Genomic DNA, 24893 nt, shown 5'->3' with positions numbered 1-24893 from the left:
TTTAACAAAATGACTCCATGTTGCTGTGGCAACGGATGCTGCGCTGCACTGCGCATGCGGAGTAAAGTCGACGTCTTCTCGCAAACAGGAAGTGTGAGCAAGTATTTCCATTGACCCATTTTAGTCCCACCGTTATACATTTTCTCCGAGCTGCCGCGGAGATTAATTCCGAACCGTGTCCACAGTACGGTTACCCGTAAAAATGCGCGCTGTTCTTACGTTTAATTCTTCAATTTTTTTTAAAACCCCGCCCGAGTTTCCTGTCCAGACACAAACTGTGTACTGTCGCTTTAACGGAAGGGGGCGCGCGCGCTGCTGGAGCCGTTACGTCTTCCAGTTAAACCTCCTTTAACTTGTTTGTTCATTCATAAATGAAACATGGTTCGCCGCATCTGAATTTTTTTCCTCATTCAGTGGGCCAAATGCGAGGGGCGGGCAGGAGCCGGATATGTTCAGCTCGGCCTGCAAGTCAACCGAGAGCGCAGAAGTCACTTCTCCATGGCTAAGCCTCGCGGTGCTGTGACTTCATGAGCGAGCCGTCAGCAGCAGAGGCAGCGCCGTCCAGCCCGGAGCCCGAAACATGCTCGTTTCCTCGCTGCGTCTGACTAACTGTGCGCGCTTCCGCTTTTCCTGAGTCACCTTGGATAAATAGTTCTCCGTTTCCGTTCGACTTTTTTTGTTGCTTTTTCTTCCTTTCTTTCTTTTGATATTTCTAACACATGAACATCTATCAAAGAAGCGGCGAGGCTTGGATGGAGCTTTGAGGCATGGCAGCGAAGGAGGAACTGTATGCCAAAGTGACTCCTCGGAGGCAGCGGCAGAACCGGCCAAGTACCATCAAACATGGGTCCACTCTGGACGTGCTGCTGTCCATGGGCTTCCCCAAGACCAGGGCGTGAGTGCACAGCTGTCCCAACACAAACACACTGTATTTAGACCAGCATCCTTTAAAAATGCTCTGTGATCAGGAGTTTCTCTTCAACAGCTGATGCTCACCTGATCTGCAGTCTGTAGTCTTCTGTCATGGGTTCTTTTAAAAGTCTATACTGTAAAATCTTTTATTTATTAGCTTTTTACAAAACATACAACTATAAATAGCAACCATTTAAGATGGGCTTCTCCTATAGTCACAGATCTTGCAAAGAAAAAGGAACACCAAAAATGGGAATAATTAGAAATATTACAAATAATTCATCTGTGTATTTTCCACGTTGTTTAAAAGCTTCAAGTCAAACGGCGAGTCTGTTAAAATATTTGAAAAGAAAGGCTATTTGTATAGCCATTTCATTTGACTGTTTTTGCCTTTATGCTAAAGTTTTATGAGTTATTAACCTACGCCTAACCAATAAATGTTTATCATTTGGATATTAAAATATGTGATCATTTCCAACACTTTAGCATTACAACAACAAAAATAAATAAAGTTGTATTTACTTGGCTTTTAACTTCACACAATAAAAACGACCAAACTAACATATCAGAATAAAAACTGTCCATATTTGATTTTCATCAAGTGGTCTCTGAGTTGCTTAACTGCAAGTCAAATCAGCGTGTCTGTCTCACTGATGGAGATGAAAGCAGGAAAGGTTTAGTGTTGTCTGAATGGTGTTCCTCTCATGGATCTCTTCTCATTTTTTTTTAATGAAAACCTGTTCGCGTGGGCCTTGTTTTCTGACGGTGCTCACTTTCATCCATCCTCAAGCAAAGAAGTTGCCAGGAAACGAGCATTGCAGACCCCTGCCTGAGGCCTGTGGGACATTTGATGATCAGAAAAAAATAGAAGTCAGTGTATTCTTCCTGTTTCTGGTATTTAAAGGTCAGAGCAAATTATTTATTATGCTATAATAAAGGTTAATAATTAAAAACATAATAATTTAAATGGGTCAGTATAGAAGTACACTTTACACCATGAAGTTATGATAATGATCTGCTTTGGGCTTTTTTTTTTGTTTTTAACTTGAACACAAAACAGTTAAAACCTTCCAAGATTACATATTTCACACTTCTGCAAAATGGGTCCAAACAAGATGAGCAAAAAGGCAGAAAAGAAAACCATGTAACATGTGTGTAATTTTCTGCTTTGTAAACTTGTCTGATAGTTGAGGGTGAGCAATAATGGGCCAAAATTACTTGTTTTTTTAAATTACATTTTTTTAAGCAATACTGTCTATATCATGGCAGGTATCTGTATATCTGCTAAAGTATACACATATATGGATCATTACATTTTTTGTGTTGCAGCTTAGTGGCTTTAAGTATAGCAACCAAATTATCATTAAAAGCTGTTTTCTCTCATATCTCAATAAAACCCCTCTATGGTGGAAAAAGACCCGCATGACTGATTATGCAGCTGGGGTGCATAGGTCGAGCGGATGACCCCTGATTGGAAGATTGCATGTCCAGTTCCCGCCCTGCCTGCCCAAGTGTCGAAGTGTCCTTGGGCAAGACACTGAACCCCACATTGGTCCTGGTGGTTGTTATAAGTTGGCGTCAGTGTTAGGCAGCAGAGATGCCTTTAGCGTGTGAATGCGTGAGTGCACAGGTGAATGGGAGTGTGACTGTACAACACTTTGGGCTGTAAAGTGTTTTATAAGTATACGCCATTTATCATACTTTTAAGGATCTAAGTTTTTTTAGGGGAGTTTAAGGTTATTTTTTTGGTTTTAAACTTTGTGAGCATGTTTATGTGCATTTTAGGCCAAAATGCTTTTATTATTTCTTTTAATGGAAGCAAATTTGTTATTTAGCAAAAGCAATTGAGATAAACACATTTTGTGGAGTTATTATTATTAATTATTAATATTATTTTTACTGGAAGCCCAAAACCGTAACCCAATATTCAAAAGCAAATCATATTTCTAGTTCTTTAAAATTAAAGTGGCGGTAAAAATATCACACTTCGTGTCAGACATGCAGAGATTGTTTATGCTATGTTTAAGGATAGATACGGATTCTTAAATCCCTGTGATTCCTAACCAGTTAATTGATACACAAATTGTATCATCATCTGCGTACATTTGATTCAACCCTTTCCTTTTTTGGGGGGGGGGGTCAGTTCATGTGAAAGTTTCAGAGATTCGCTGTTTGATCATCCATTTAGTCCACCTTTTCCTTCTCTTTAATGTCCAAGATGGCATCAGTGTTCCCTTAGAGAAGCGGTTTGAGTAGCACAAAGGGCTTTTTGGTTGTGCAGCATCTCTAAAAAAAAAAAACTCTCCCAGTATAAAATAAAGATGAAGTGAGTCGCCTTGGAGCGCCATGATTGGATTTCCCTCTTCCTCCTTTGTTTTAATTCCCCTTTGTAAAAACATTAAATGGAAAACAATTAGTCTTTTAACCGGACAGATACAGTTTTTTCCTCCTCAAAAGCGAGCATTTTAGTGGTTTTTGAATTTTTTTTTTTTGCTTCTATCTTTATTAGTAAACCTCTTTGAGGTAATCTGAGAACAAACCATGATGTGCAACTTATTTTTGTTGTTAGTCACTTATCTGCAGCTTCACTTAGCATTAGTCATAGGTCAAATATACATTTGGAGGGATTTATGTCTGACTTTTAGAGTTGGTTGTCAGACTTCTTCCTAGATGTTGGTGTGTGTGAGCAAGAATGAATAATGGTGAAATCCGTGATCTGCCTCGGGGAACAAAGTATTCATTGTGTTTTCAGGCAGCAGAAAGCATGAATCACATGCACGCAAAGAAATGACCTTTCTGCTTAAATTCTAAGGAAGTTGCGGCTGACCTGTCGGAGAATTGACAACAGAAACCAGATAGGGGGGAATGGACAGCCGTGTCTCTCCGCGTCAATTGTGTTGGATGGTCAGAAGCAATCTTTGGAAACCGATCTGTCTGAGAGAGCACCGTCACTTTTGTCAGGTCACCTCTGTCTGTTTCTGGCCTTTAATACAAAGCTGTGAGCTGGTTTGGATCTGAAAATATAATGTTTGGTAACTTGATTCAGTCTGAAAGCCACTGTAGTGGCAGGCTGTGATGCAATTCTTGGCTTGTGTTTAAAACCCTCTTTTTCTAGTGTCACGTTTTTCAAATATAATATTGCTTCTTTTGCCCAAAGTACTTCTCTCATTAAGTTTAATTCTAAATTAATATGAACTTTTTTGTTTTTCCCTTGAAGTCCCACTCCGAAAGCACTGGTCTTTTCGGGGTGTATTCAGACTGGACCCATTTGGTCTGCTTTAAGTGAACCAGAGTTTGTTTCCCTGATAATCCAGAACAAATATTCAGTCTTAATACACACAAATAAACTCTAATCAGGGACCAGGAACCGCTCTCGGTCTTATCTTTGGAGGTGGTCTCGATTCGTTTCATTTCGGACTGAGCCTTGGTTCGCTTTAAGATTGTTCAGTTTGAATACAGTCCATCCTTGCAGCGGAACAACTGAACCTAAACAGCCACCGCAGCCGACGGAAACCGAGTAGGAATGAAGCAACATTTGAGCCGCAGACAAATATTAAGTTATCAAACAGAAAAAAAATGGTTCCAATTTTTTAGAATGTTTATTTTAACACCTCTGAAAAAGCTTCTTGCATGCTTTTCTGTGTCTCGTTACGCAGCACGCGCCTGTGGCGTCACCCCCAACAGGTACCTTGTAGTTCCTTCTCTTCTAAATAATGCCATACAACCTCAATGATGAGACACAGCAACTCATTGACATGTGATCGGATAATTGCAGGGTCATTTACACAAATTTTAACGTGACACACTGCTTCTCACACTGTTTCCCCGACAATCTATGTGTCCTAAACATTTCCCCGTTGTCCCCTCATCCCTGCAGTTGCTAGCATCCAGTGAGTTAAAGCAAACACAGCACGTCTCCTTTCCAGTAACCGCTTGCAGCATGCCTTCACCGTACCAAAGTAACAAGTAAAAAGTTTGTTCCTGACGTTCAAAACTGGTAATTGATATATAGAGTTTTAATAAGTGAACTGTCCTGATAAGATCTGTAAAGCGCAGCACAGCCGTCTCTCTTGTAGTTCCTGGCTAATGACTGAAGAGATTTTTGGTCACATGGTTTAGTTCACAAGCTTTGGTCGGTAACAGAATGGGCCGCTTGATGCCAGTCTGAATACAGACCAAATGCAAGGTTCGGGACTCGATCTGGAACACAGCATTTTCTCAGTCTGAATACATTGATAGTTATGATTTTGCCGTTTTTAGCCAAAATCCAAAAAACTGTGTTGTTTTCTAGGACAAGGTTTTGCAGAGCAGCAAGAGTTCATTAGAAATTTGAACTCTCAGTTACGGGCGTGACTCTTGGCGCAGAGTAAGCCTGCCCAAACTCACCATCATCCATATGTTGTCGTGCTTTCCTGCTAGTTTACAGCCCTTTTACAACCTCAATCTAACATTACTGGTACAAAATCAGCGAGCAATATTGCAGCTAACAAGCTGTACAGTTTTGAGCCAGAAGCCAGCTCAGACGAAAAGTTGTCTAGGGAATTTTTAACTTACCCATTGTAGCATCTTCATCGCAGCTAAAAGCATCATGCAACGACCTTTTTTCATCTGCTCCTGATTTACAACAATTTGAATAAAGAAATACTCAGAAACAGAGTTTTAATCCTAACCTTCTTAATTTTGAGAGAAAAAGGCCACAAGAACATGTTAAAAACACCAAAGACGTGATTTTTATCGGAGCCTTTAAAGAAAGGGTTGTCTTCTCTTTTGCCTGTCGTATAGTCACATTGATACTCAAAGCTTCTTTTCTAGCTCATTTCGTCCATTTTCCAATAGCATTTAAAGACCCTATGTCATGCTTCTCTTAAGCCTTTCAGCCTAAAGTTGATAACGTTGATTCTGCATGGTAAAGGCCCTTCAAGGCAGTATCATTCACTGCAAATATTGTGTCTTTGTGAGCAATTTCTGTATGTGTTAAAAATGTGTATGTGTTGTTACTGTATATACTGGTAGTATACACGTAAAACCAAACTGCAGTGAAAGAATATTTTTTTTCATTTGCTGAAAATGGTAAAAGAAGGGCTACTTTTTTGTCCTAATAAGACCTTTTTTTTTTCTTCTACATGAGTGATGTTTTCAGAAACTTTTTGCCATTTTAAAACACCCTCGCGTCTGTGGTTTCTTCAAGTCAGCCATGCATAAAATGAATGCTGTGTTGGAGAAGGAAGCTCATTTAAATACGCATGTAGATAATTGTTATCTATTCAGAGGCATAAGGTGACAGTTGTGAGGGAGGGAAGTGGAACATTTATAAGCAAATTGTAAAGGCAGTGGAGATAAAGAAGAGAAGAATAAAAAGTTGAAGAGGTAATGAAGATTTTCAGAAAAATGTGCACGTTTTTTGAACAAAAAAAAGCTAATTTCCAATTTCTCTTTTGTTTGGATAATCCCCCCCCCCCCCTGTTTTGGGGTAAAAAGAGCAGTAAAAAAAAAAAAAAAGATACACTCTCAGATATCCTAAAAAAGTTGTACATATTTCTTTTGGTTACAGTATTAACTATTCCCTTTAGAGGATAAAGAACCTGCATTAGGTAGAAATCTAAAATATTGATCTGATTAGAAAACATGTTCAGATGTTTGTCAGACTTTCAACTCTCAGTATTTGGGGTAATTTTAGATTTGGCTTTGTTCATTGCCCTCTTGTCACGTTTTAAGAGGTAAAACTTCCTCTAACGCCCGCCATGTTTCCATCACGCTTCTTGAGCAGATACATCAAAGGCACTGTGGGTTCTCTCGTCTAACCTAAACAAGCTCATGAGTGCTAAGCTCGAAACTTGGCCTGTGAAAGCTTTCATAAGCTCAGGAGGAAGTGAGCGCTCACGACAACTTTCCATACCTGCATGGCTTTCAAAACCTCTTTCTTAGCAGTAATACACGACACAAGTTCAAACACCATTAGCATTACTTCTTCTCCGCTCAATATTTCTACATGTAAATTGTTGAGTTGAGTCAGAGAAAAACTGCAAACCTCCAGCTAGTGTTCAAGACTGCAAGGAGGAAGTTGCTTATTTCCGGAGGCTGCTTATGACCTTTACTGTGCGGTCAGTCTAGAAGGTGCTTCACACTAGCAGTGAGACCGTCAGACTGGTTTTTAGCAAACAAAGCTATAAGAATTCTTGGACTAGACATCCAGACTCCTGATGCTTTGCTTAATGTGTAAAAAAAAAAAATATCTGCACAGTGAAAGCTGATGCGTTGAACCTCATTAGGCTCTTTGAAACGGATTTGTTTAATCTTTACATATTTTAGGATAGACTTCTGCCTTAAGCTGCTTGTTTCTGTTGCAGAAATCAAAGCAATACATCAAAAAAATCTTTTGACACCAGGCTAGATGTGTTTCTTTTTGGTGTAAAGTTGAGCTTTTTAACTGGGCATCAATAGGAAATTAGTTTTGAAGAAGTTTCCAGTGGTCAAATGAAGGATTGCAACATTTGATTCTTTTTGGTTTTGTTTAGTTTTCTTTTAGAATTTGAACATTTGTGTGCATTTTTTAGGCATCAGGGGGATTATTTCAGCTGATTTGAAAGCAGTAGAGAAGGGGGATTTAGTACCCAACTTCTATCTATCGCTGTTGACGACTGATTTCTCCCCAACCTGTTTTCCTATCACTACTCATCAAAATGGCAATAAAAATTAACTGATGAGGTGTATTTTCGACCAACCACAGATCCGCTTCTGAAGACCTTTTGGCGTACAGTGGAACCAAAATGGATGCATCCAGTGGGTGGATTTCATTTTTGACTCACTAGTCAACATATTTTTTTACCGTTTTGTTTTGTACAGAAAAAAACCCTGGTTTACACTTTATAAAATGATATTATGTTGAATGCAAACACAGAGGAAGTCACAACATAATTGAAACACAAGATAAAAAAACAACTTTTTGTTTGTTTGTTTTTGAAGAAACCTTTTCTTAACTCTTTTATTGATTTGTAATCAGTCTTTGCTTTTTACTTTTAGTGTTTTTAAACAACATCAATGAAGTGTTTTATTTTCCATCACATTTGAGTTGTCTGTTTTTTAAGCACAGCAACACAACACTGTGCTGAAAAACTCCCCTCTCTACCCCCCCATGAGAAGATGAAAGTTTTTTTGATGAAATAAATGAAATGGCATAAAAGTAATTCATAAATGGTAGCAACATGTCTTTAATGTTATCTAACTGTAAACTCAAGGTAAGACATGCTTAGGAAACGAGGACAGATTTACTAGATGGGGACATATTGACAGATAATGCACTCTTTTCAAGGTAATTAATTTTTATATCAAAACATAACAAAATCATCCTGAAAACATTAGAATGTTTTAGATTCCCATCATTCTGTGATTGACACCAAAGATGCAGCACTCTCTATTGCGTGGGCCTGTGTCCCTCGCGGGCGGACAGTAAAGCAGAAACGGTGAAGAAAAAGAAATTCACCAAAAGGAGAGCTAATGAACAGGATTCATTTGACCCTTAATGAAACTTGTTTTTCATCAAAAAGTAGGCTGTAACTACTTCACTCACATGAATTTTTGTCGAATGCCGGCTACTTTTGAGGCCCCTGGTATATTTGGAAGAGGCTTGGTGTTAAATGTTGAAGAGGTGCAAATCTGGTGAAACCCGCTCCAGGCTTTGTCTTTCACAGCTCTATTCTGATATATGAAAGACTTGGTCTCATAGAATTTTAGGTGGGCACAATAATCACTAACTGCAATAATCAATTTCTCCTTCTTTATCAATTTTCAGAGGGTTGGTACTTTCCTGTTTTGAAAAAGACTTAGATTGGTCAAAGTTAAACTGGTGAAACTTTTAAAGCAGTTCAATGGTTGCATGTTTTGTATGTAGAATCCGAAAATGGTCCTTAAAACTTGTGCAGCGAAACGTGAACACAAGAGTTTTGAACGCAGAAGCCCGAAACGCTCATATATGTGCATTTAGATAGACTTTTCATAGAAAGTGATCACTTGAATGTGCGTTTCCAAGCCTGGTGTGAACGTAGCATTAGAGTTGGAATTTCTCACCTACATCTTCAGATGAACGCCCATCAACAATGCATCCATTTGGGCCTGTGGTGCAAAAGCATGCTGTCTTAAATAACAAACCTTTTAGGAGTTTATGACTTAGCTGTTGACTCTGTTCCTTTAATAATAACTCTGAAGCACAATAAAAAAATTTAAATTTCAAAAGATTTTTCCATTTAACAGCCATAAAGTGTTGCTCTGCTCTTAACCCTTGTGCTATACTATGGGTCCAGATGACCCGATCCTTATATTGACATGTTATCCCTACAATGACAAAGGTGGAAAAAGGCAAAGAGGATTTCATATAATCCATGGACACCAGTGAAGATCACAAATCATTGAAGAAAAAAGGTTAAGCAGACTGTCTTGTGGGATCTAGATCAGTGTTTTTTTCAACTAGTGTGCCGCGGCACACTAGTGTACCTTGGGAAATGATCCATTTTCACTTATCTAAAAACATTTACCATCTCCAGGATATCAGCTCGGTGTTCATCCAAACAGGCCCCGATAAAACACTGAGAAGTTAATAATATGAAAGATCATAAAATACTTATTCTTTCAGTGTATTTGATTAAATTAAAGACATTTTTATAAGAATGACGTTACTACGATTTAGCCGTAGCGTCAGCTGTTTTCGGAAAAGTTCCGCCCCTTTAACTGTCTCCACCAATCATTCTTGGAGACTTAATCATACGTCATCAGTCTGACCAATCAGAAATGTTTAAAGTCTACACTTCCATGTTCCGATTCTGCTCATAAAGTTGCTCAGTTCTAACACAAATACCAGCTAATCCTCCTCTTTAGTGGTGTAGCTTTCCGCGGGATCCGGTATCGGACCGTGGAAAAAGTGAACAAAACCATGAAGCTCAGAGAAGAGAGTCTGTTTGCGTTCGGCGGCTGTTTGCACTGCATCTCCCATGAGGCATTGGGTTAAAGTGACAGTGTCTCAGCGCACAATGATTCTTCCTTTGACGTCTTGAAACCACAACGAACACACATCAAACAGTTTTGAAATCTTCTAACTTAACTTTTATTACATCTTTTAGAAAAAACAGCTGCAACTTCCCGCTTTTTCTGCCACAATTATCACAAAAATATATGTGAGATTGCGGTGGGGCTGTTGATCAATACAGACTGTGAGTTTCTCCTTTTGTTTTTTTTTGGATGCTGGTGTGCAGCAGGATTTTTGTCAAGGTTAAAGTGTGCCGTGACTCAAAAAAGGTTGAAAACACCCACTCCCAATGTTAAAGTGCCTAGGATAGCACAAGGGTTACGGTGCATCCTGGTTTTTGTTGCTTTGCTTCATGATGCATCATGCTTTGGATACTTTGCCCCAAATACAGTATTCATGGTGAATCATTTGCCCAGTGCATTTCTGACTTGTTACATCGATGTCACAAAGTGCTAAAAATAACTGTAAAACTGCGTCCTTTTCCTTTACTCGCAGACACAAAAGTTCAGTGACTGCTAACGTGAGCAGCTTTTGTTTTGACACACGCCCTTCCACAGTCCTGACTGAATGAGTCCAAATCAACCCCGGAAAAGTGTCTCTGGAAATCTGTGCTCAAGGAAAGAAGAGGGTTTCAACGCCCAACATAACAACTATGCTTCAATCCAGAATGAACCACATTACCAAGTTACCATCCATCTTAACGGGTCTGAACAGCTTGTTTAGGTTAGAATAAAGTAAAAAAGTAACTGTTTGTAACCTAAGAATGACTGTTTGCTGTTTCAGTGCAAAACCAGCAGCAGTCATCTGAAAGCTCTTCTAGATGAGGCAGCAAATTTACATATTCATGTTTTTGCTTATCTGGTTTTGGGCTTCAGGGGTCACGTTGAAAGCTATGCATCTTACATTTGTTTCACTCCTTCTCTCCAGAGTGTGCTCCACATTGCACTGAAGACTTTATTTAATACCAACCAACTCAGATTTTTGTTGTTTAGAAACGAGAACGATGTATTTATTGACGGACAACCATCCCATGAAACACTTCAAAATATCTACATGCTTTCATTTTTTAAAGAAAAATTAGGGACAGAAGACAATTCAGACAGAGGAAAATGAAAGACGTTTACAGAAAAAATACAAAACACAGGTACATAAACAGAGTAAAATAAAAAATAGGTCAAATTAAAAGGGAAAAAAATGAATACATTTAAAAAAGTGATGAAATGAGAAAAGATATCAATTCAAATTCCAAACGTGCAAACGAATCACTTTAAACTGTGATGCACTAAGATTTTGCATAATGTGCTGACCATGCTTATCATGTGTCTCTCTGTGGTGTCAAACAAACCACTGTTTTGAGTGACACAAATATAAGACACCAAAGCCACTAAAGAAGTCTGACGCTCATGCCAGACTGAGCAGTGCTGGAGGTTTTGGTCGGGTGGCGGCGTGAATCAGCTGACGGAGGCTCTTTTTCTGCTCCTGTAAAGTGTCGAGCAGAAATGGTCTCCTCTGTGCTGTTAGCTGATAAGCGGTTGAAAATGTGGGCTGGCCATTGGCTTGTAGACCGGAAATGTTGACATGTGTGTGGCGCTCAGTCAGGGAGGGGCCCCTGGGAGCGCATAGCTGTAAGATGTTTAAAGCATGTGTATACATTTGTGTGTGCTTTTGTAAATTTATGGTTTCCTCTTTTCCCTCACTGCCAATATGCCGCCATGAAAAGCATGTGACTTTTGTCTAGGCGCCGCTGTCAAATCTCGTTTTTCTAGCCGCCTGAACTATTTGCACGTGTGAAAGCTAAACATGCAAGGAGCAGACTGAATGTTGCTCTGTCATGGGGTCAAATATGGAAAGAGGAACTGAATGCTCACTGTATGTGGGTGAACTCAAATGCTGCCTCCAATATCGCCTGCAGCAGCAGCGCCTGTGAAAATAAAGTTAAAGGCCTCATCTAATAACATCCACTATCATTACTACTGATAGAAATGCTCTTTGTCCAAAGAAGCCTCTTTATTTCACACTTTTTAACAGTTTCTTTTATTTTAGCTTTTGCTGAGACAAATATTGTTTTTTTGGCTTTTAGTGTAACTTTTTCCTAATTTATTGTACATTAAAGTTTGAACATCCCAACTTCATATAGTTGTGGTTTAGCGATAAAACTCTTACAATAAAAACTATGGAACAACAAACCATGTAACACAGAGTTGTCATAACTTAAATATACAACATCTTTAATCCTGGATACAACATGTTAGATGTTCATTTCTTTGAGTATGATGGTCAAGGTCAGATCAGTAGAGCAACAACAGTCACGGGTTAAACAGTTGGAATGCTGGATTTACATTTAGATCATCCGACTCGATCAAGATTCAAATGTGCTTTTGAGTATTTGGTGTCGGCTTACAACAGACACAGTAGATGTTTGGACTGCAGATGGTTAAAAAGCGAGCAGCTTTATCTCCACAGCTGCATACTAACCTTAACCTTGAGTTTGATCGGAGCAAACATCATGTCATCCAGTAGCAGTAGGAAGCCTTATCTTGCGTAATACCACTGTGCTATGCATCCTTGGGTGTTTGGGTTGTCACAGTAGTTGAAACAAAGACTAATTCAGTCTTTGTTTAGCGTTCTGTGAGCGCTGGCTGGATACAAACTGGCCCTTTCTTTGTGCTTTGCATAATTATTAGGCCTGGGCTGTTGCTCAGTTTGTTAGAGTTGCACAAAATGAGAAAGTTCACGAGTTGAGCTGACTTGTGATCCCAGCCCACCATGAATGCATGACGAGCATGAGCCTCTAGGCAATCCCAAAATGCCCCAAGCCCACTCTGGAACTGCAGTTTGTTCTCCTCACTTGCTGTCCTTCTGCACACATTATTCCAGAACTTGCCACTCAAAGAGCTGCAACTGACTGACCATTTCTGGCCTTGAGTGCTTCCAGTTAGATGGAAAAGCTTGCTGCTATTGACAGATGTGTTGTTTGGATTTAGCTGCAATATACCGTACCAGCTTAGAATAAGCTTTTCACATAGATGGAATTATGGACAAAATCTTTGAAACCAGGGTGAACTTTCAGTTTTTTCAGGCCTCCTGCCCTCTTCCCTTTAACGAGATCAAACTTTTGAACATCTAATTATTCACACATTAAGAAGAAAACTGATGAGCAAAGTCAGTATTTGGCAGACGGAAAATGGCTGAAGCTGTCTGAATCGTGCAGCAGGCGCTCTGTGCTGCTTGGTTACCACTGATCTCCATCTTTCTGATCTTTTGCTGAATGATAACTCTTGAACCTCTGGTGCACAGCAGACACAGATGGCATCAAAGCTAATGACACTCACCATGTCTGTGTAAGCCAACATTGACTATTAGAAGACATCAGCACGACTTCAAATACTATTTGGTTGTATTATCGGAAGTTAAAAAGTAAAGGGTTCGCTGTGTTCAATGCTTGTAATTAATCAAAAGACCATTCAATGTTTAATGGAGATTTTAGATATTTCCTGTTGAAAATTGAAAAACACTCACTGACATTTTTATGAATTTTACAGATTGAATAAACTATATTTTTTCATCTGCTTCTGACTCACCATGATTGAATAAAGAAATACTCAGAATTTTAATCTGAATTTTTTTAATATACGTATATCCTCCATCGTGAGAAAAACGCCACAAGAAGGTGTTAAAAACACTATTTTCATCGGTGTTGGTCGTTAATAAATGTGATATTTTTGACTTCAGTCATACGTGGCTGCGGACTGTCACATGATTTTGAAAATGGCTTCACTGAAACTTTCTCTAAACTCTAAAGTTCCACCAAAGAGCGAGTTGATTTGATCATTTGATCTCTCTGTTATTTTCACTCCTGTTAAGATCTGTGCGCCACATTGTGAGTGAAAGGCTAACAAAGCTGCATCTTTGGTTTGAAATGTTCATGCTCTGAATGAGGTTAATGCTAATTTTGAGTCTGTGAGACTGAACACGCTGCAGTCCAGCATAGCTGCTTTATCTACATCGTTTCATCTCTAGATCATCTCTGATCATTTCGTGTGACTGAAGTTTAGCTTGCATAGACATGAAGTAAGCCGTCCAGTGTTCTAGTTTGCTGTAATACCTCAGTCACATCTGCTTGTAATCCCACTGTGCTCACTAAGAAGAAACCCATGTTCTTTCCTCCTCCACATACTCAAGGTGGAGTCTTTGAATACGCCAACAAACGGCTTTTGGATGAAGATTGTGTGTAACAAGCCCATTTCGAAATGTTGTGGGAATTCGCTGGGTCTGTGAGGGAACAGGATGCTGCAGGTCTGATGTGCTGTGGGTGAATCCAGGCCCGAGTCTGTGGGGCCGCTGTTGGAGATCTGTGTCAACCATCTGTTAGGATGGAGCAGGTTTGGCTCTTCTCTCTGCCTCAGTGGGGTCAGAGACTCTGCCAAATCTTGAACTCTCTCTGTGGGGCGAATATAGAAACAACTATTCTGAGTCTGAAGGCTGGAGCTGCAGAGATAACTGTCAGCGTTGTCACACATGGAGCTGCTGCATCACACTTTGAATGAAGCCTAACTTCTCATTCATTTTTATCAGTTAGCTAATTGATGATGGAAACAAATCTCCATCAGTACAGTTATCCTTCAGAAAAAGCATTGTTTGATTGTTTTGCTGTTTTCTTTGGATAATCAGTGAATGGGTGATTGGTCAGCCTCCAGGCTGTGCTTTGTTTCCACATAATGCTCTTAAACTGAAAAGAGATGGAGTCGTCTGGTTTAGAGTTCAACACTGAACCAAGCAAAGTCAGCCACATAATAACACATCACACTGACTTTAATTATCTACCAAAGATCTCATCTCTAATAGAGCAAAAACAGATCATTTAGAGACTGTAAAGGAGTCAAATGAATAAAGGTTTGTCCTTCTGTGTGCACAATATTTGGAATGCTGAGAGTGTCAAAGGTTGACTGGGAGAAATCGGTGTGTGACTTCCGTGGACGATTCCCCTCAGAGACTGTCTTCCAAGTGAGGGTTTTATAAAAAGACACTAATTAGATTCCGAGCACTCGAGAGGAACTTTGAAGGCCTTCTTTTTTTCAAAAAGAAAAATGAAGAAGTCAGAAATAATGAAATGACACAGATAAGATATGAAAATGGCATTCAGTTAAAAAAGTCTAATTTGATTACTTTTGTTGCAAAGAAGAAATATGAAACTGTTTAAGTTTATAAGATGTGTGTGTGTGTGTGTGTGGGGGGGGGGGGGGGGGGGGTTGTGGTGGCTCTATTTTGAAATTAATTTCATCCAGTCTGTTCTTCACCAGCCTCACAATAATTTTACATCATGTTAAATAAAAACATAGTTTTGCTGTGGAATATCTTTTTCGTTTTGTTTACCTCTTGTGGTAAACCAGATTTACTGAACTTGGCTGGTAAATCAAACAGCTGGTGTACATGTGCTTACCGTAAATGAAATCCATTTATCTTTTGGGCAACACCTCTGACCAGTAGTTTGTTCACAGGCTACAAAAAATGTCGTTTTGTTTGTGCAGACTGTCCGGATGCCATCCATTGAGTTTATTACTTCGTGTTTGCGGCTTCTTTTGTTTTTTTCTGGGTCAACATCAAGTGTGGGAACTGGAGCATGCTGGGGCGAGCTGGTGGAGTTTAATTAGACATAAATTCTGTGTGTATCTCTCTGAGTGTCACCATTAAATATTTGGTAGAGTTTTACTCACAGTCATGTATTAGCATGTATTTGAAAGGTCAGGTGGTACTTATGTCTACATTATTCTGCTTCTTGACTCTTTGGAACTGATAAAAAACTGTCATATTTAAAGACTTTGGAGGCCTGTGTGATACAGAGTTGAGTTAAAAACTCCTTCATTCATCTTCTAAACCCATTTTAGAAGTCCCTGTCGGGGTCACGGGGCTGCTGGAGCCTATCCCGGACACTCATGGGCGAAGGCAAAGGACATCCTGGACAGGTCGCCAGTCTGTCACAGGGCCACATATCACACACCTATACACACTCACACCTATGGACAATTTAGAGTAACCAATGAACCAATGAAGCATGTTTTTGGACGGTGGGAGGAAGCTAGAGTCCCCTGAGAAAACCCACGCATGCACGGGGAGAACATGCAAACTCCACACAGAAAGATCCCCCATTGATGTTCTGTTTCAGGTCCCCCAGCTGGGACTAAAACCGGGGGCCTTCCTGCTGTGAGGCAAGAGCGCTTTTAAGTTTAAAATGTTTAAGTTTAAAATAAATAAATAAATAAAACAAATTTAAATGACTTTTGAAATATTAAAAGCGCTTTATCAATTTTAAATGAAGTCTGTTTACTTTTTCCTGATGCCGCTTTTGTTGCTTTCTAAACCTGAAGAGGAAATTCTGCCCTGTTTTGAAAGGAGGAGCATGAACACAGCCATCCCAGCCATCAAACATGGCCACGGTAGTTTCATTGTGAGTCGAGGAATTCTGTGTTCTCAGGATCTGATGCAGCTGTGAGAATAAACAAGAAAAAAAAAAAAAAAACTCTGCCTTTCAGAACCTTTTTTAAATGTGTGTGCTTAAAAAACGAGCAAAGCTTTCTCCAGCATCATCGTATAGGCAGATGGTGTATATTTCTTGATAAATGGCTGCTGAGAAAATGAATTATTAAAGTAATCTGTGAGCTGGTCTGCTTCAAAACGTGTCATTCACCACAGTGGTCATCCTTAAATTATGCATGGAGCTTCTTGTATTAAAATCTGGTGGCTTGGAGTTGGTGGGTTTTTGTCTGCGAGAACAGATGTGATCAAAACAGGAATTGTATTTCTTTGTTAATTTAAGGTAAAGAAGCCTGTTTCAGACGAGCAGCGTGAGCTTCAGAATAACGTGTTGTGTGAACTTGTGTGTGCTCAGTTTTCATAGCTTCCTCAATATATTTTTTCTTTGTTCTTTGTCATGTGGCAGCACTACAACCTTCTCGACATGAGCCGAGTCCGGAAGAGAGTGTATTGATTTTGTGACTGTGCTCTGATCTCCCTTTCTCTTCCTTTTTTTACAGCCTGAAAGCTTTAGTTTCAACAGGAGGCAAAAATGTCCAGGCCGCCTGCGACTGGTGAGAGCAACAACTCTTCCTCCTAGTTGATTACTAACAGGAAATTGGAAGCTATGTATTTTTATGTTAAAGATAAACTGACCTTGTTTTAGGTTATTTTATGTCACTGCGTTTGTAGCATCTGTGCCCTCTGCTGGACAGTAGCGGTAATGACTCTGTTTTTGTTGGTCACCTCTCCTTTGACTCCTTCAGGCTCTTCTCACACTTGGACGACCCTTTCCTGGATGACACTCTGCCAAGAGAGTATGTGCTCTACTTGCGACCCAGTGGGCCGCTGCTCCAGCAGCTCAATAGCTTCTGGAAGCAATCTCGCCTTTCCTGTGGCAAGAACAAGGCTCACAACATCTTTCCTCACATCACCCTCTGTCAGTTTTTCATGGTTAGTTGTGTATTTCTTTAAAGTGTTATTACTCATCCACTCCGGGCCTCGTGTCCCTCATGTTGCAACATTCTCAGTGAAGCACTTTTGCTGTAGTGAAAAAGTAGAGGGTTGACAAGTTTTCCTTTCAAAAATAGAAGTGGCCAAGTTTTTAGTGCTCTTTGGTTAAAAGTGTTGTTGTTTTTTCCACTTCTTGGTTTTAAAGAGCCACTCTGAAAGTGGTGTTTTTACATGTTCTTGTGGCCTTTTTCTCATGATGGAAGACATATGAGGAAGATTAGGCTTAAAACTGCTTCTGTATGTCACTAGTGGGGAAAGTATAAACAGATTGTTGACGGGAAGTGAGGGCTTACTCCGCACCAGCAGTCCCGCCCACAACGCAATGGCGAGTTTCTAACGAACTCCTGCTGCTCTGCAGAAACCATGTCAACAACACAGGTTTCTTTTTTAAATTTAAGCTAAAAACAAAATAATCATTGTTAAAAGCCCACTTGGAAGGCTTTGAAAATAAATCAAAAGATGGTTAGAGTGGGTCTTAAAGCTGTGACCCAAGTTCACCTTTGTGCCACAGTTTTTCCATGTCACAAAAATGATGTTGCATCTTTGAACTGATTCAGTCTCACTGTTGGACATTTTTAAAGCAGACATCCACGAAATGTATAGCTTATGGAGCCATATTGTCCGATTTTAACAGACTCAGTTTCAGTACTGAAGCTGATCTTCCTGTTTTGTCATCTCTGCCGTTCTCAGTGTGCTGATGAAAAAGTGGAAGCTCTGTCAGACGCCCTCCAGAACACTGTGGCCAAGTGGAAAGGTCGCATAGGCATGCCCCTCCCCCTGGAGCTCTACACCTCCTCCACCTTCATCGGCCTGTTTGTGGACGAGCAGATAGCTGAGATGCTGAAGACTTTTGCTTCTGATTTTTCTACTGAAGCAGCTTCCAAAGCAGGTTAGACTTTCAGACACGTTAATACTGTTAGCTTTTTCCTGACCTTCAGGAAGGAATTTCTGCTAAATGTTTTCTATATTTTTTTCAGTTCGACAGTAGGATAGAAGGTTATACAGTTAGGGAATTCAGCCAATGGAATGCCCCCCAAAAATCAGATAACAAAGCCGTACAAGCAGCTCAGATGAGGAAAATGAAGACATACATGGACCGAGAAAGAAGAAAGCAAATACTTGAATACTTGTTTGGGTAGTGTGCTCCTCATAAAATCCAGATGTTCACCTTTGAATCCATCATTTTTTTTATTATCTGATTTCTGATTAGCTCAGTTGGCTGCGTGTAGGACTGGCGCATGGGAAACCAATGTTCGTTTCCCAGAGGGCGCGATGACCTTCGTCATGTTGGTCCTTGGGCAAGAAGAATGTAGCCACAAGGGGCCCCAGTTTGGGTTTCCCTGTGCCGGTCCCCAGCCCAGATAAAATACAGGTTTGTGTCAGGAAGGGCAGTGTAAAAAATCTACCAAACCACCTGTGAGAATGGCTGAAAGCTGATTTGCTGTGGCAACCCCTGAAGGGATATGTGGAAAGTTGATCAACAACATTTCATTTCTTTTTTCTGTTTACATGATATTAGGTGAGAAGAAGAGTCATGATTGTTTGTCATGCAGTTTGGTATTCCATTCAGCCTCTGGTTAAATTGTAACCAACTCTAGACATTGAATCCAGAGGCAACAAAATGCCGTCCAGTTGTGGAGCTGTTTCCCTCATCACAGCGAGGCTGAGTACAGATGCCTCCGAAGCAGAGCCAAGAGGCGGTGTGAAAGCAGCTAATGGTTCCCAAGAAGGCTTGTGGGCAAAAATGCTCCAGTGATTGGAAAGATCTCAGCAGTTGGACAAAGAGACATCCTAAACTAATCTCCAAGGCACACAACACCATAGAGACAAATAAAGAGCCTAGTTTGCTCCAGTAAACTCAAAGCCATACAAATGGTCCACTAGAGTTTTTTTCTTGTGGAACTATGAAATAAAACTGGGATTTTTCAGACCTCTGGATCAGCGATGTGTCTGGAAAAGGAAGACTGAAGATTATGCTGAGACGAACATCCTGCTGCTTTGCTTCCTTTGGCACAAGAAACCAGCAGTGTGAGGAGGGAGATGGAGTCAGTCAAGTGTGAGGAAAGCCAAGAGGAAAATACCATGCCATCTGTGAGGGAACTCAAACTTGGACATGACTGGACCTTCAGCAGGAGAACGACACAAAAAATATCTCTAAGAATATTAGCAAGAATTCATTTCAGAAAATAAAATTCAAAATTATAGTCATATTAAAGTCAGTTAGGTGAAGACTGTCTAGTAGAAACTAAAGATGAATAAACTTAGGTTGCAGCTGGATTGGATCGTAGCAGGGTGAAACAGCTGAATAAGACATAATATTTTTGACAAAATCTATGTTTTTGGTTGTCATTAATTGAAAGTCTGCAATTGTTGGGATTTAGAAAACAGACACATTTGAAGGAGGTATTTCATTCTCCCCATTAAGTCAGCTGTAAATGTTTGATCTCCAACCTGATCCAGATGTCCATGTGGAGCCCCATAAGAAGCAACTTCACGTCACTTTGGCGTACCACTTTCAAGCCAGTCATCTTCCGGCTTTGGAGAAGTTGGCCAAAAATGTGGATGCGTCTTCAGGCTGTGACTGGCTGGCTGTGCTCCTATCCCGGGACATCCGCTTTGCCAATCATGAGGTAAACTTTACCTGTTTAAGTTATTTCTCTCTACAATCTGTTTTCATTTTTTTGTTGTTAAATCCTCTTTTAATGTCTGTTTTCCATTTGCTCTCTCTAGACCCTGCAAGTCATGTACCCATATGTGCCTCAGAACGATGACGAGTTGGAGCTGTTGCCGGGAGACTTCATCTTTATGTCTCCGGTGGAGCAGACTACTGCCAGTGAGGGCTGGGTGTATGGCACTTCGCTAGGCACAGGGCTGTCCGGTCTTCTTCCCGAGAACTACGTTAGTCGTGTCGATGAGTCCGACACGTGGGTTGTCCATGGGTAAGAAAAAGAATAGCAGCACTCAGAGCAAGTACAGGCCATCGCTGAGTCACACTTAAGCCGTATGTTATGAATAAAACTTAATTTGATTGACAGGTCTCACTCCTTTCTCAACTGTGCCTCTCCATCTACCTCTGGTACCACTGTGAGTGGGCTGTTATTCGATGGACACCTAAATGACAGTCTGCTCGACAGTTTAATGGATCCTTCCGGCTTTTCTGGCCTCTGTCCTCCTTTACAGGTACATCATGAAAAATAAAATCCTGAGTGTTAGTACCGTAAATCGATTTTTTGTAGGGGCTGAAATCATCTCATTTTTAAAAAATCAATCCTAGGTGTTAAGAGCAGGTTGTCAGCCCTCCATGTCCAAGATGAGGCTGTTTGTGTGTCGTCACGGTGAAAGGATGGACGTGGTGTTTGGCAAGCACTGGGTCACTCAGTGCTTTGATTCCAAAGGTCAGCAGACAGAGGAGATCACATTTGATTACTTTGATTTGTTCTTCCTGCGTAAGGCTCTCATCTGTGACGTGCAGGTCGATACATCCGCTCTAATCTCAACATGCCGGTCAGCCTACCAGCAAGAAGCAATGGTCACAAAGACTATGAGAAAGACTGCCCGATTACTGTCTTTGGCTCCACCCAGGCACGTCTTGTAGGTCAGTAGTTAACATTCACACTTCCTGTGATAGAATAAGTCCACAAAATACAGTGGAGAGCTTTTGTTACAGATTGTTGCAGATTCCCCCTGTGCTTTTTGCATGTGCAGGTGAAGCCCTCCTTGAGAGCCACACCAACATAGACTTTGTTTATTGCTCACCTTCTCTTCGCTGCATCCAGACTGCTCAGCACATCCTGCAGGGTAAGAACTAACCTTCTGACCGTGAGTTGGTATTAAGAGTCTGATAAAGTTTAGTTGCTTTAAAGTTTTCAAAAAATATAATTGCTGGCTTAAAATTCTAGTTATTCTAGTTTAAAATTCTAGTTATTTAACATTTTAGTTATAAATGAGTAGTTATATCATTTTAATTGTTATATAATTTAGCATAGTTCTTGAGAATTTGCTACATAAAAATCAATTTGACTGTTTTCTTATGTTTTTATCATCTATTATTTTCATTTATCTTGTGTTCTTTGTTACATTATGGATCCATCTCTTAAATTGTTGTCTAAATGCAATTTTAGTTAAAGACCCACTCCAAAGAAAATCGTGTTCTTGGTGTTCTTGTTGCCTTTTTCTGACGATGGCGGACATATATAAAGAAAATTAAGATTAAAAATATTTCTTTATTCAAAAGCTACAATCTACAGGCCACAAGCTCCCTGATTATTTATATAAATATATATATATATATATCTATATATCTATATATCTATATATATATAGATATATAGATATCTAGATAGATACAGATATATATATAGATATATATAGATAGATATATATCTATATCCTGCCTGTCAGCGTCCCTCACTTGTCTTCTGTGAGGGATCAGCTAGCTGACTTATTGTTTTGTTCTGTTTGTGTAGTGACATGTTATCATTGATTTACCTCCAAGAGTCTGTGCATTTTATTCTGTTTGTGTTGTTTACCAGTTTTCCTTCAAGTGCATTTTTTTCTGTCTTTGGTTTATCCCAATACAAAAGGTAATCATAATGTTTAGGGTGCTTCAAGAGTCCTGTGCTTGGCTCCGTCCTCCGGTATCCATCCCATCATGATCACTTTAGCTCAGATGTGGAAATATTTTTGTTTGTTTGATGTTCTATCAATGTTAGATTTTTTTTCATCAAGTTCTGTCCTTGAGCAGATTTCTTCATGTTTTCAGATTGAGTTTCTGCTACTGGAAGGAAATCTGTTGAAAATATTTCTTTTCTCACAACATTTCAATTCATAAAACCTGATGTGGATAAAAGTACAGTGTGACAACAAAACCCCTCGTATTAGCTTCCGTAAAAAGACTAGGCGAAAGAGCAGCTCTTGGCTCAATCTTTCACAGCCTCTCTCTCTGTGTCAGGTCTCCAGCAGGAGGGAAAGACAAAGATCCGCGTGGAGCCCGGCTTGTTTGAATGGACCAAATGGGTTTCAGGCACGTGTTTACCCGCCTGGATCCCCCCGGCTGAGCTGACTGCTGCAAACCTGAGTGTTGACACAACATACAGGTAGTGAGCAACTCTAATGTGCAGCATCTTTATCTGAAGACCCCGAGACAGCTTTCTTTACTTGTAACGTCTATTTTCCTTTAGACCTCATTTCTCCATAAGTAAGTTGGCAGTATCCGAGTCCTATGACACTTACATCAGCAGGAGCTTCCAAGTGACCAGAGAGATCCTGACAGAGTGCAAAACCCTGGGTACGTATGATCCTGAAAATGTAATTAAATATTTTATATTTGAAGCTCAAAATTTTATTTTTTTCTAAAACATATCATTGTCTCTGATGAGTATTGCTCTTAGTTTTATGGTCTTAATGAGCTGCTAAAAAGCTTTTATAATTAGAAAAAAAAACCCAACTGGTGTAGACTCTGATAAATGTCTTCTTATTTCAAATGCGTTAAGCTCTTCATGTCAGCAGCTGCTGACTCCACACTCTGATGTATGCTGGAGGCATTCGTGGTATGTGTTCCTAAATTCTCTACCTCTTTCACACAGGAAACACAGTCCTGATTGTGGCCCACGCTTCCTCCCTAGAGGCTTGCACTCGTCAGATCCAAGGCCTCACCCCTCAAAACTCCAAGGACTTTGTCCAAGTTGTCAGAAAGGTCAGTTTTCTGCTTTAGCTTCAGGGGTGCTTTCATTTCCACTCAATTCCCTTCAGTTTTCACAAATTCCCCTTTGATTACAAGAACATCTGTCTCCTCTTGTTACAGATTCCTTACTTGGGGTTTTGTGCTTGTGAGGAGCTGGGAGAGACAGGGGTGTGGCAGCTGGTCGACCCACCCATCCTGCCTCTGACACATGGACCAAATCACAGCTTCAACTGGAGAGAAATGCTAATGCAAGACTGAAGGACATGCTGTCCGGTCCCTTATTCTCAGTTAGCCCGGACTGCTGAACATTTATTTATTTTCTTTCTCCTACATCGCTAGAATTCCAATCTAACCACCAAATGGACAAAAAAAAGGTTCAGCTTCCATTAAAGACATTGTGCAAAAAAATGTAAAAGACATAAAGAGTTCATAAATGTAAACAAATATTCTGCTCAGGAAGGGGAGAAGACATTTTGCATGGAGATATTTCAGCAATAGGAGCTGCAGATTTGGATATGTATCTTGAGAGGTGATGAATCGCTGTAGGTCAGTCTGTGGACCCTGCTCAGGAAGCGAGGGGTGCCTTCTCACTGTGAGAGTGGGCGGAGAAAGACCTCATAATTGTTTTTCCAGGTATCACAAACGATCATTAAACTTGTAGCGACAAGTCCCCTTGTATTAAAGCACAAAAGAAAGGTAGACAATCAGACAAGGGAGCACTGATCTACATTGTTTCTTGATGGTAAGAAGGAAAATGTGTTATTATTTTCAATATTCTTGTAAATGTCATATCATTTTCTTCTGCCTATTTGATCTATACTCTTCCAGCCAAATTGGTATTTTAACTCACGTAAGCCATGAAACTTTACCAGAAGGAGCTCATTTAACCACAGAAAATGGAAACGGATATAAATAAGACCGTGTCAGATTGGTGTTATCTCTAAGAGCCTCAACTTAAAGTTTTTCCTGTATTTATAATGATCCTGACGCACTGCAGTCTCATAATCACATCGCTCTTCAGACGCTTGGTGCATTTCATTTCTTTTGGCCACATTATGGTTGAAGTGCTCACTGCTTATACCAGTTATTTTCTGCAAATTTGTTGATATTCTAAAAATGAATAAAGCCAAACTGTGGCCTAAGGACTCCGTGAACATGGTTTGAGTCTTTGTGTCTTCTTTACATTTCAGCTACTCACCGGAGTGACTTGTCCACCTCTATTTTCACATGTGTAAAGAAGAAAATAGGAAAAAAATGACATCTGCTTTGATTCATAACATACTTTGGTTTCTCACCAATCGGATCATTAAGGGTTTGATCAAAAACAAAAGTACACCTCAGTACCTGTAGGTCTATACCACTGTAGCTGCTATTTTGATCCATTCTTACATGCAGATCTTCTCAAAGGCTACTGTTTTGGGGCTGTTACTAGGTAGGGGCGGCCGTGGTGCAGTGGCAGGTTTGATTCTTGCCTGTCCCGCCCATATGTCCAAGTGTCCCTGGGCAAGAACTCCAACTTGCCACTGGTGGAAGGTTGCCGCCAGTGTTTGGCAGCGGAGCCGCCATGTGTGTGTGAATGTGACTGACTGTAAAGCGCCTTCGAGGATGGTAGAGAAGCGCCATACAAGTATAAGCCCTTTACCATTTTACACAAACTTTTATTTCACTCCACAGATTCTCAGAGACTGGATAGGTCACTACAGAACCTTGAAATTCTTTATGTCCATCCACTCCTTTGTTGTCTGAGTGATGGATCAT

At 40.1% G+C, this 24893-nt stretch overlaps 1 protein-coding gene across 5 annotated transcripts; it reads left to right on the top strand.

Annotated features, from left to right (window-relative positions):
* The first annotated feature begins 22 nt into the window (after window positions 1-22).
* Window positions 23-24289, top strand: ubash3ba (ubiquitin associated and SH3 domain containing Ba). Of its 5 annotated transcripts, XM_078930504.1 has the most exons (16): window positions 59-93; window positions 737-895; window positions 1708-1782; window positions 16960-17013; window positions 17206-17392; window positions 18143-18341; window positions 19913-20082; window positions 20183-20391; window positions 20488-20632; window positions 20727-20847; window positions 20925-21047; window positions 21158-21250; window positions 22404-22548; window positions 22633-22739; window positions 23038-23147; window positions 23256-24289. In XM_078930504.1, exons 5-16 carry the CDS (start codon window positions 17390-17392, stop codon window positions 23391-23393), a joined length of 1563 nt encoding a protein of 520 aa, XP_078786630.1. In that variant the 5' UTR covers window positions 59-93; window positions 737-895; window positions 1708-1782; window positions 16960-17013; window positions 17206-17389; the 3' UTR covers window positions 23394-24289. The 5 variants fall into 5 exon arrangements, with proteins under 5 accessions (XP_078786628.1, XP_078786630.1, XP_078786629.1 ...); XM_078930502.1 differs by lacking the exon at window positions 1708-1782 and having other exon boundaries at window positions 23-93; XM_078930503.1 differs by lacking the exon at window positions 1708-1782 and having other exon boundaries at window positions 80-97.
* The last annotated feature ends 604 nt before the right edge of the window (window positions 24290-24893 follow it).

The sequence above is a fragment of the Oryzias latipes genome, chromosome 14, assembly GCF_053564925.1.
Source record: "Oryzias latipes strain Hd-rR chromosome 14, Olatipes_Hd-rR_3.1".
In the NCBI taxonomy this organism is placed as follows: domain Eukaryota; kingdom Metazoa; phylum Chordata; class Actinopteri; order Beloniformes; family Adrianichthyidae; genus Oryzias; species Oryzias latipes.
This window is presented reverse-complemented; position numbering and strand designations above follow the sequence as displayed.